Consider the following 10,195-nt stretch of genomic DNA (forward strand, 5'->3'; position numbering starts at 1 on the left):
GTCGGTTTAGTTTTTGTGGATATAAGGCCAATGAGTTTTATATGTGCCTGACAACTCCACCACAGAAAAATAAACATCAAGGGTCACAGTCTGGCCGGCTGTGGCAACCTGTGGCCGCTGTTCCTGAAATGACAGCCCTCGCTTTCAGGGAATGAGACTGCAAACATCTGACAGCTGTTTCCGATCAATAAGGCATTGCAGCTGAGTGGACAGCGAAGCAACGTGAGGCTTCAGGCAGGTGTGTTTGTCAAGTTTAAAAGGTGCTTGACGGATTTGGCCTAAATGGCCTAAATGTCATTAGGATGAGTCTAGCTAGCTCAGCAGAGCCACAAATTCACCTTTATAGACCGAATGTCAGGTGTGCTGTGGCATCTAGCCCACCCGACATCTGCAGTAACCCAGAGTTTGTGATGTGTGATCTGCATATTTGCTAACTGAAGACGTCCAGATTAGACCCAAGTGTGTCTGCTGTGTGGGGCAGGTTGACATCTGTGGTCCTAATTGAGAGAAAAGTGACAGTCATACCTAGACCTCACTTTCCCCGGGCACATTCTCCAGCTCTTTTAGGACGGTCCAAGCCGGCTGAGAGACATAATCGCTCCTTCATGACCCGGGTCTATTGAAGGGTCTCCTACCAGTAAAAAAAAAATGCCTAAAACACCTCACCTAGGAGGAATCCAGGAGGCATCCTGGACATACATCACCTGAACCACCTCAGTAGGCTCCAAACAAGGCTGACTTTGATAAAAGCCTAGTGAGATGAACATAGATAGACAGCCATGTTTAAGTGAATGGACTTTGGCTTATTTTGAAACTGACTGGTTTTGGTGCACATTAAAATAATGTTAATTAGATAATGCTTCAAGGTAAGTGCCAAAACAAATGCCAGGGGTTTCAGGCTGGCTACCTTTGGAGGTTGAAGAAAGTCTTAAACTTAAGTGGTTTGCTCTTGTAAAAAAAAAGAAAACAAATAGAAAAAGTAAAAAAAAAAATTCGACCATGCACAAATTAATATCTGTATTTTTTGATACAGATGAATGATTCAGTTGAATGGCTATATCACCGCCCACCAGCAGGAGGCAGTAGAGTTCAAACTGTGTGAACATTCAGCACCCGGAAAAGCTTCATTCTGGTTAGACGCATGAGCTTACTCTGTATGAACCAGGTTTGGTTTTATTAATAAAAACTCTGGACAGTTTTTTCTACGTTTCTTCGCACCATCATGTCTTCAAAAAGCTGCAGCAGTGACGAGCAGTTTGAAGGACAGGCCGCAGTAAAAGAAGAACTGAACAAGAAGGTAGCGTTAGCCCAAACATGCTAATACGGCTAATGTGGCTGTTACAGACCACCGGATGTCTCCCAAATACATAGACTTTTGGTTATTTTCGTTATATATAATTATTCTGCCGCTTCTGTTAGCTTTATGTGTCTTAACAGATTCAGATAGTGTAGTTTTTATCGGTGAAACTTTCCGTGTTACAGATTAAAGAGCAGAAGGTTCTTGTGGACGAGCTCTGCAATCTGAAGAAAAACAGGGTAAGTGGAGGAAGTGGAAAGTCTCAAAATTTATTAGATCACATCATTATTTGTGCAGTTATGATGGGAAACACGCAAATCACATGGGTTACTATGTTGTTAGGCTGGTGCAGTCATGTGTTTTGAAAGTATAAATGTGGATTAATGCAGATTGTTTCCCCCGCAGAAAGTCTACATCCAGCAGAGGAACAGTAACATCTTCTTTGTGGGAGAGAGAAGTCAGACACTCACTTCGTGCAAAAGTAAGATGATGGAAATGTCTCTGGTTGAGAGGTGAAAACTTGGAAGTAAAGATGAACAAAAATTCTAAAAAAAAAAAAAAAAATTGACTGAGAGTTTATTATTTTTGAAAAATGTGATGCATTATGTGTCAAACAGGGTAGAAGCAAAAAACAGATTTATCCTGCTTTGTTTATTTTTTAACATCCATCCATCCAATCGTTTTCTGCTGCTATCCAGGATAGTGGGAGACTGGGGGCAGTAATCTAAGCAGAGAAGGCCAGACCTCCCTTCCCTAAACACCTCCACCTGCTAATTTGGAGGAAGACCAATGTGTTTCCAGGCCAGCTGAGAGATGTGATATCTCCAGTCTGTCCTGTATCTATCCCAGGGCCTCCTCTTTTAGTACATGCCCAGAACATCTCGTCCAGTCCAGAGTTCTTCTGAACAAAACTCCATTATATTTTCAAGAATATGTCAATCAAACTTCAGGTGTCGTTATCAAGACAAGCTAAAGATTGAAAAGTCACCGGCATCACTGTGGGATTGTTTCTGAGCTGCATTGTTTATTTTAAGTTTATGCATGAGAAACTGCTCAATAAAGGACTTTTTTCAGACGTAGGTTTGAGAAATATTTGCAGTGAGGTAAAAACAAACACTGGAAATGTTGGAAAGTCTTGTTATTCTTGGTTGTCTCAGTGCTTGGCTGTTTTTGTGTGTTCTGTCTTTGCTGGCTTTTCCTGTATTTGCTCATTTTGAATTTGATGCCAGTAAAGTTGGGAACAGGGTCCCCCCCCTTTTTCTTTTTTCTTTTTTTTTTTTTTTAAATAATTAAACAGTCAGCAGCGTGTTTTATGCCATAATAGGCCTACAGTGAAGGCACAATGTTATGGCATCATGTAACTAGTGCATTGTTCTGTTTCCAGAGGAGCTTGATTATATGAAAAAGGAACTTCAGGATATCTGAGGCCACAGCAACGCCGCGATGTGTGGGATCTTCTGTGCGCTGAGTCTGGCGTCCGCTCACTCTCAGTGGAATCAAAGAGTTTATGAACATTTAAAAAGGAGAGGGCCCAATTTGAGCCAGGACCTCGCCATCACAGGCTCAGATCTCAGCTATTGCTGTTTATTCTCTGCTCACGTTCTTCACATGAGAGGTCTCCTCACTGCTCAGCCGCTTCAAGACGCCGCCGGAAACATCCTGCTGTGGAATGGAGAGATTTTCAGTGGCCTGCCGGTGACGCCAGAGGAGAATGACGCCACGGTTTTAGCTCAGCGGCTATCATCCTGCAATGCCCCTTCAGAGATTCTCACTGTCCTGTCTGCTATTCGTGGACCATGGGGGTTTGTTTACTACCAGAAGGCAGGAGACTACCTGTGGTTTGGCCGAGATTTCTTTGGTAGGCGGAGCTTATTATGGACATTTGACGCAGAGGCCGGCGAACTGACTCTAACTTCTGTGGCTGCTCACACTTCTGGTCCCAAACAGTGCGTGTGGCAGGAAGTCCCGGCAGCTGGTGTGTTCAGGGTTAACCTCAAGGCGGCAGCAGAAGCTGGCTGTGTGGCATTTGAGGTTTATCCTTGGGCTCATGCAGAAAGTGATGTCAGTAATGACACCATACCTCAGGTGTTGGAGTCCATCCCGAGAGGTTGCAGTGCTGTGATGAACCAGTCAGGTCTTGAACTCTCTTCACCTGTTCCACCTATGAATGTGTCTCTTCCAGAAACATTAAATGATACAGAAATTCACTCAAACTCATGTCTGTCTGTGGAGGATCTGGAGAAGCTGCTGGGCAGTGAGGAGAAAACTGATGAGGTGAATCATCTCATCGACGTTCTCAGCGAGGCAGTGAGGAGACGCGTTCAGTCTCTACCTTTCAGGGCTCTAAACCTCTCTCCTCCTGCTTTTGACTGTGCTCGTGTTGCCATACTTTTCTCAGGAGGCATTGATTCAATGATCCTGGCTGCTTTAGCTGACCGTCACGTACCTGCACATGAGCCTGTAGACCTGTTGAATGTGGCCTTTAAACTACAGGAGCCCAAAAAGCAGAACGAGTCCTCGAGAAAGCCCAAAAATAAGCCCATAGATTTAAAAGCTGATCGGGGAAATTCCCAAGTGTTGAGCCCTTTTGACGTTCCTGACAGAATCACTGGAAGAGCTGGGCTCAGGGAACTACAAGAACTGAACCCTGAGAGGAAGTGGAACTTTGTGGAGATTAACGTAACGCAGGAGGAGCTGCAGGAAAAGCGCCTGGTGCACGTCTGTCACCTGGTGCATCCGCTGGACACGGTGCTGGACGACAGCATCGGCTGTGCTGTTTGGTTCGCTGCAAGAGGAGTGGGATTCATCGCGGAGGGAAACCACCAGAGGCCATTCACGTCGTCGGCAAAGGTGACAAAGAGAGGAGTTTCTTTTGTAGGAAGGAGGGTGTGAGAGCTCAGTATAACTTTTTTTTAATTTGATGAAACTGTTGTTTGAGGAGGATTCTCAGGAATAAAAGAGTTTGGGTCATAAATGGTGTTAAAGGCCAGTTTAAGATAGATTAGGATTATTGTGAGCTAGAAAAATACAGAGCTGGTGGAAAGCAGAATTATTCCACATTTAACTTTAAAAACTTGTTATCAGAGACGTTTCTGATTTGTGCAGGTCATTTTGACCGGAATCGGAGCAGATGAGCAGCTGGCTGGTTACTCCAGGCACCGAGTCCGGTTTAAGACCTCTGGACACGAAGGCTTGATCCAGGAGCTGGCCATGGAGCTGGGCCGGATCTCCTCCAGGAATTTGGGCAGAGACGACAGAGTGATCGGGGACCATGGAAAGGAAGCTCGGTAGGTCTGCAAGTGAAGCTTGTTTTGTCTGTGTGGTGGGTAAGATGTTTATTTTAATGAATCTGGGGTCTTTATAACATCCCATGTGTATCCTTGATGTCTAACAGATAGGTGGTTTTCCTTCCTGATGTTTAAAAAAAGAAAAAAAAGCACAGCTTTTACTAATTTTTATCATGTTTTTAAAAACATTTTACTGCCACCTGCTGTCAGTAAGCGGAACCACTCAGGGAAAAACTGAAATGAAAACAACTTAAAATAATATTTTTGTTCATGTCTGGTTAAAATTTAAGCAGCATGCCGTTTCTGTTTGAAGGATGTGCCGTCCGTTTCTGTGAATTTTCTACAGGCAGAGATTTTAAACTGAGGTGTCTGTACACTGATAATGAAGCTAAATAGCACACTTTCATAGCTTTAATATAAGGTTGTAAACTGGAATGGGTTTTGAAATTCTGGCCGATACGCAAATTATATTTAAAAAAAAAAAAAAAGATTTATTATGATAAAGTCTCAGCTTTTTTTTCCTCTAAGTTTGAGCTCTTTAAATACCCGAAGTGGAATAAATGTCCTCTTATTTGCAGATCAGCTGGTATAAGTTTTATTTGTCAATAAGTGCAAAGAGCACAACAAATTGGATTTTTTAGTGTAAATAAACATTTTTGCCAAATTATGATTCATTTTTTCATTTAATCACATAATTGAACTGAGAGGCATGAACAGTTAATACAGCTCGCCTCCACAGCACTGTGTAAGGTGGCTTAAAAAAAATCACAGTGGGTGTTTTATCTCGTTATTCTTAAAAAATTCATGTCACGTATGAAATCATGACTGGTGTACTGGTTGAAACTGCAGCTCAGTGTAGAATTTATTTTGAGCACCGCAGATTAAAGGCGCTCTCCTCTGTGGACTCTGCAGGTTTCCGTACTTGGACGAAGACGTGGTGAGCTACTTGAATTCGCTTCCCGTGTGGCAGAAAGCCGATCTGTCGCTTCCTCGAGGAGTCGGCGAGAAACTCCTCCTGAGGATGACGGCAAGGCGACTGGGCCTCGGTCAATCGGCCGTCCTGCCCAAGAGAGCCATGCAGTTTGGCTCCCGCATCGCAAAGATGGAGAACAGCCGCGAGAAGGCCTCGGACAAATGCACAAGACTCCACATTGTTTAGATTAATAAAATAACATTTATAGAAAAGATTGATCATAAACTTAAAGGTGTATTTACAGTCACACACGATAATTTTCTTCTTGGATCAGTTTAAAAAAAAATAAACGTCCTTTTACACCATGTATGACTCAACGTCCTGAAGTTTTTCTTTGAAGTACAGATCACATTCAACATATGATGGCAAGTTTCCAACATCAAAACGCCCAGAAATTTCCTGAATGTAAACAGGTTTCCTGAAAAAAAAGAATACAACAGTCTGCCATCGTCTAAGCTTGAGTGTCATTTAAGTATATGAAAAATACAAGAACAGATTCAAAATGAAACCCTGATTCCTTCTGAAACACACAAAAAGCGGAAATTATTTATTTGGAGTAAAACTCAGATTTCTCCCAGCTGAAATTACCTCGGGATGAGCCAAGACACAAAGTTTCCGGGAGCGTCTTTCTCTGTGATTGGAGCATCCTGTGGAAATATTAAGCTTCTCGTTAATAATAAAAACATAACTTAATTGTGGAGTGTCGGCTTATTTCGTTTACCTTCTTTTCCTCAAGGAAAGTGTCCAACAGACGAAGACTTCTTTTTGAAAACACGTAGAAACAAGGGCACTGAAAACCAAAAATAGTCAGCTCTGTGTTCTGAGTCCGGGTAGTAAAGTTCCATCTTTCATTTACAGTCTTTAACCCTAAGATCCCTGAGTGTATATTTTACCACATTCTGACCATTTGTGTTGAACTTACTGCTCTCCTGGACTTTGTCTCTGAGGGAAGAGGCTTCTCCTTCATACAGAGGACACGAAGATCAGTGTCTGCCTCCAGGATTCCATATTTCTGGGTTTCTGAACACACAAACATAAAATACAGAACTAACTGGGAAGAAGACGCAAAGCCACGGCTGATGTTGGACACGTGAACAGCTTTATTAACCTCACCCTCGTCTCTGCACTGATACGACAGCACAAGGCAGCTGTCTTCACACTTCGACTGGACATCAGAGAACCTCTCTTTAACTTTCCTGAGGCTGAAATCTTCTTTGAAGAGGGTGTCACTGTTCAGGATGGACAGGGAGAGAGCTACATCTCAGAGCTGTTTACACACTCAAAACTACAGTTTACCATGAGCTAAGGAACACAAACTTACCCTCCGATAACTATGACATGATCTTCTATGTTAAAGTGCTTCACAGCGAGCTGCAGGCAGGCCACGGCGCCCAGTCGTTCCTGGTGAAGGACAAATCAGTCCAGGTAATCAACCAGATCTGAGAAGAAAATCCCTGCCTGACATCGGAATCAACAGCTTACTTAATGTACAAGAGCTTTAGCATATTTAATGAAACTATGCAAAAGTTTACCTTCATTAGATTACTGTTACTTACTTACTTTCCCGTAAGCACGCTGCATTACTGCGTTACTAAAACCGTGATTTTTTTTGCGAGAGTGTCTCATGACAATGACGTAAGCGAGTGGCAACAGCTGTGTGCAGGAGAGAGTATGACCGTGCAGCGTTTAAAGCGTGGAAGAACGGACCTTACTTTGAGTTTGATTCCGTAAAAAGTGTCAAAAACATTATCGTTCGCTGCTCACTGCATGGGAAGAAAACCCCTAAACGTCCGAGCAAGCACCAAATACGCTGCCGCTGGAATGTGAAATTTACAGAGAAACTGCCAAATTCTTCCACTGACCGCTGCGGCACACCTGCACCAGGGCAAACCTCTGCCTGCCCCACTCCTGCTATACAGGTGAAAATAGAGCAACAGGGCCGCTGAGTCTTTGATTTTATTTATTTTCTGCTGCGTTTTACGTGCATCTATTTGAAAGAGTGAGTGTAAACAAAAAACTATTTAATTTTATATGCTGGAATATGCAGAAAATAGGTTTAAATGTTAAACAAATTTCTTCCAGTCAGAGAATGTTGCATAGCATTTAATGCTTGCTTGATGCATAAAGTTAAAAGATTAAAACTAATAAAACAAGTTTTAAAAAGAGACTTTTTCATTTGATTACATTTTATATGATGGATTATGCAGAAAAAGTAGAATTGGGCTGAAAGATCTATCGCTTTATTACGTATTTAGGGGATAAATCATGTTTTAAAAAGTAACTAATTACTTTTGAAAATAAGTAATCAGTAAAGTAGCAGGATTACTTTTTTCAAGTAACTTGACCAACACTGCTCAGCGCTGCGGGGCATGTGTAAAAAAATCTTTAGATTACAGGTCAGAGGACGGTATGGAAGCGGAGTGTAAAGGATTACATCATTGCTTGTCGTCTGGTCGCTGAGGATCTGGACATTTGTGAAATTTGTTGCCCATTCTTCAAACGCCCTGAGGTACAGAGTGTTGGTCTGTGGAGATCAGCAGAGGATAAGAGTGGGTCACAGACCTGCACGTTACTGATCATTATCATAATCATTACATCAGAAGAGAAGGTACTCACTACGTGATTGTTGTCACTTAGTCAACTATAAATAGATCAACAATCAACAATAACAGAACAACAATGAATCAATGTTATTTCAATGTCAATGTCAGGTTTCATCAGTATTTTAATGTTGTTTCAACATTGATATTTCATTGACATTTCAATCCTGACGATTCTGATGGATCAGATGAAAAATCAACATCAGTTCAATGTCTCCTTGCTGTCTGGGCTGTGCCTAACACTTTATCTCTATCTATTTAACTAACATGTAAAGTGAATCAGGGAACTATCTTTGATGTGTTTGTCCACCAGTGTTGGGAAGGTTACTTTTAAAATGTATTCCACTACAGATTACAGAATACATGCCCCACCTAAATGCACATTACTGTGCATTTAGGTGACCATGATGAGAGAGACAGAGAGAGTCTGGCTCAGATGCTGGCAGTTCTCGCGGCAGTCTACCGGTAGCATCTCCTTTCAGGCCAGGATAGACGAATGTCACCGAGCAGTGACTAAGTTTGAGGTAAAAGACTTGCACCCATTTGCCACAGCAGATGCCCCCGATTTACGGTAAGTGAGTGTGTTTAATTGTAGGCAGGGACATTACTGGATATTCTTGTGTAATTGCTACAGAATAATTTATGTTATACTTTGTTATTGCTACAGAAGAATATTTATTTTATTATTTTACATTTACAATTATTTTTCCTGGGGACCCTGTGACACCCCATTAAAGAGCCATAGGCTGGATCTCTTAAGATCTCACTGTTGGGTTTGTAAGGCCATGTTACTCCTAAATTTCTATCTTGTTCAAAGAGAAGCTATAAAACAAAGTTCTAAGCTAATCGACCTTAGTGTTCTCCTTTTTAAAAAAAAAGAATCGATAAGAGAATCGATAAAGAATCGAATCGTTAAACAGAATCGAAAATGGAATCTAAATGGTGAAAATCTTATCAATACCCATCCCTACTCATATTTTGTATTTTAAATACGTAACGGCGGTACATGTATTCCGTTACTCCCCAACACTGTTGTCCACACATATTCAAACCTGGTTTATCATTTTAACAGTTACGCAGAGTCGGATCAGATTCCTGTGAAATGGAGTCAGTTATTGGACCTAGTTACTGGTTATTTACCACGACATAGATGGTGTCCACGGAGCCGGACACTGTCAGCGCGTGGATCCAACGTGAGCTCAAAGGGCACCGACCGACGGGCAGCAGCGGCTTGGCTACGTGCGCCAGGTGGGCGAACCTTCCGGTGGTGTCCGCCAACACATCCCTCTGGAGCCTGGTTCCGTACCCGGCGGCGAGAATCACGGCTTTCATTTGAACTCTGTAATCCGAAGGGCTCCCGGCGAGCTGTCAGGTGCTTTACGGGGAAACTCAACGGCACATTAGCGGGTATAAACCGAGAGAGCAAAGTTTGATAACGGTCCATAGATCAACTTCTGGATATTCTCGCGAGGTTAGCGTCCAACTAATGGCAGGACGCTAGTTTTTTTTTTTTAAAGAACTTTATTTATAATCAACAGTATAACATACAAGGCACCATCATTAATCCGAATATGTAATATCCTCGGTTGAGCGTTACAACGACAAAAGAGGAAGAAAAAAAAACAAAACAAAACAAAAACAAAAAAACAATAAACACAAAGCCAAAAAGAGTTAGAACAAAAAGAGAGAACAGTCATTGAAGGATTTAAAACCAAAGGAAAAAATTTATATGAACAAAAAAGGGCAATCATGATCATTAAATAGGGAGGTTTCTTTTTTAACATAGATTAAACTTGTTAAATAATACAATAAGTTTATGAGCTTTCTTGTTATTCACAAGTTTCAGCGATTTAGCCCAGAGTTTAAAGTCATTCAGCCATCTGTTTATACGTGGTTTAGCTTTAAAATATCTGCATTTGTGAATAAATTTTTTTCCCAGTAACAAAAACGTCCTAATCAACAAGTCAAAATCTGCATTCTCAGCAAGTATTCCAAATTTTATTACTGTCATCATCAAATGTGGTAACTGAATTCTCCT

The 10,195-nt window shown here is 41.7% G+C and overlaps 3 protein-coding genes across 4 annotated transcripts; 2 read left to right on the plus strand and 1 right to left on the minus strand.

Moving 5' to 3' along the window:
- Nucleotides 1-719: 719 nt before the first annotated feature.
- On the plus strand, nucleotides 720-2,822 carry asdurf (ASNSD1 upstream open reading frame). Its single transcript, XM_085249670.1, has 4 exons — nucleotides 720-1,297; nucleotides 1,483-1,536; nucleotides 1,703-1,778; nucleotides 2,682-2,822. The coding sequence occupies exons 1-4, from the start codon at nucleotides 1,223-1,225 to the stop codon at nucleotides 2,720-2,722; spliced, it is 246 nt and encodes an 81-aa protein (XP_085105796.1). The 5' UTR covers nucleotides 720-1,222; the 3' UTR covers nucleotides 2,723-2,822.
- Nucleotides 2,741-5,862, plus strand: asnsd1 (asparagine synthetase domain containing 1). The gene is made up of 3 exons (XM_085249664.1): nucleotides 2,741-4,147; nucleotides 4,403-4,584; nucleotides 5,497-5,862. The coding sequence occupies exons 1-3, from the start codon at nucleotides 2,741-2,743 to the stop codon at nucleotides 5,741-5,743; spliced, it is 1,836 nt and encodes a 611-aa protein (XP_085105790.1). The 3' UTR covers nucleotides 5,744-5,862.
- On the minus strand, nucleotides 5,736-9,787 carry LOC146557168 (uncharacterized). Of its 2 annotated transcripts, XM_085249667.1 has the most exons (8): nucleotides 9,298-9,782; nucleotides 7,992-8,081; nucleotides 6,879-6,958; nucleotides 6,671-6,786; nucleotides 6,480-6,577; nucleotides 6,279-6,347; nucleotides 6,146-6,204; nucleotides 5,736-5,975 (listed from the first exon to the last, which is right to left on the minus strand). In XM_085249667.1, the coding sequence occupies exons 1-8, from the start codon at nucleotides 9,487-9,489 to the stop codon at nucleotides 5,855-5,857; spliced, it is 825 nt and encodes a 274-aa protein (XP_085105793.1). In that variant the 5' UTR covers nucleotides 9,490-9,782; the 3' UTR covers nucleotides 5,736-5,854. The 2 variants fall into 2 exon arrangements, with proteins under 2 accessions (XP_085105793.1, XP_085105794.1); XM_085249668.1 differs by lacking the exon at nucleotides 7,992-8,081 and having other exon boundaries at nucleotides 9,298-9,787.
- Between the last annotated feature and the right edge of the window lie 408 nt (nucleotides 9,788-10,195).

This window comes from Mchenga conophoros, linkage group LG16 (genome assembly GCF_057382185.1).
Source record: "Mchenga conophoros isolate Kocher_MC1m ecotype Shallow Benthic linkage group LG16, M_conophoros_male_GT1.1, whole genome shotgun sequence".
In the NCBI taxonomy this organism is placed as follows: Eukaryota; Metazoa; Chordata; class Actinopteri; order Cichliformes; family Cichlidae; genus Mchenga; species Mchenga conophoros.

What these genes read in the sequence shown, in the direction of transcription:
- asdurf (XM_085249670.1), top strand. Translation starts at nt 1,223, where the DNA reads ATGTCTTCAAAAAGCTGCAGCAGTGACGAGCAGTTTGAAGGACAGGCC. An exon ending in AAGAAGAACTGAACAAGAAG is followed by an intron (nt 1,298 to 1,482) that starts GTAGCGTTAGCC and finishes TCCGTGTTACAG; the next exon opens with ATTAAAGAGCAGAAGGTTCT. An exon ending in GCAATCTGAAGAAAAACAGG is followed by an intron (nt 1,537 to 1,702) that starts GTAAGTGGAGGA and finishes TTTCCCCCGCAG; the next exon opens with AAAGTCTACATCCAGCAGAG.
- asnsd1 (XM_085249664.1), top strand. Translation starts at nt 2,741, where the DNA reads ATGTGTGGGATCTTCTGTGCGCTGAGTCTGGCGTCCGCTCACTCTCAG. An exon ending in CATTCACGTCGTCGGCAAAG is followed by an intron (nt 4,148 to 4,402) that starts GTGACAAAGAGA and finishes TGATTTGTGCAG; the next exon opens with GTCATTTTGACCGGAATCGG. An exon ending in GACCATGGAAAGGAAGCTCG is followed by an intron (nt 4,585 to 5,496) that starts GTAGGTCTGCAA and finishes TGGACTCTGCAG; the next exon opens with GTTTCCGTACTTGGACGAAG.
- LOC146557168 (XM_085249667.1), bottom strand. Translation starts at nt 9,489, where the DNA reads ATGAAAGCCGTGATTCTCGCCGCCGGGTACGGAACCAGGCTCCAGAGG. An exon ending in GTATCAGTGCAGAGACGAGG is followed by an intron (nt 6,578 to 6,670) that starts GTGAGGTTAATA and finishes TTGTGTGTTCAG; the next exon opens with AAACCCAGAAATATGGAATC. An exon ending in GTGTCTTGGCTCATCCCGAG is followed by an intron (nt 5,976 to 6,145) that starts GTAATTTCAGCT and finishes CTTTTTTTTCAG; the next exon opens with GAAACCTGTTTACATTCAGG.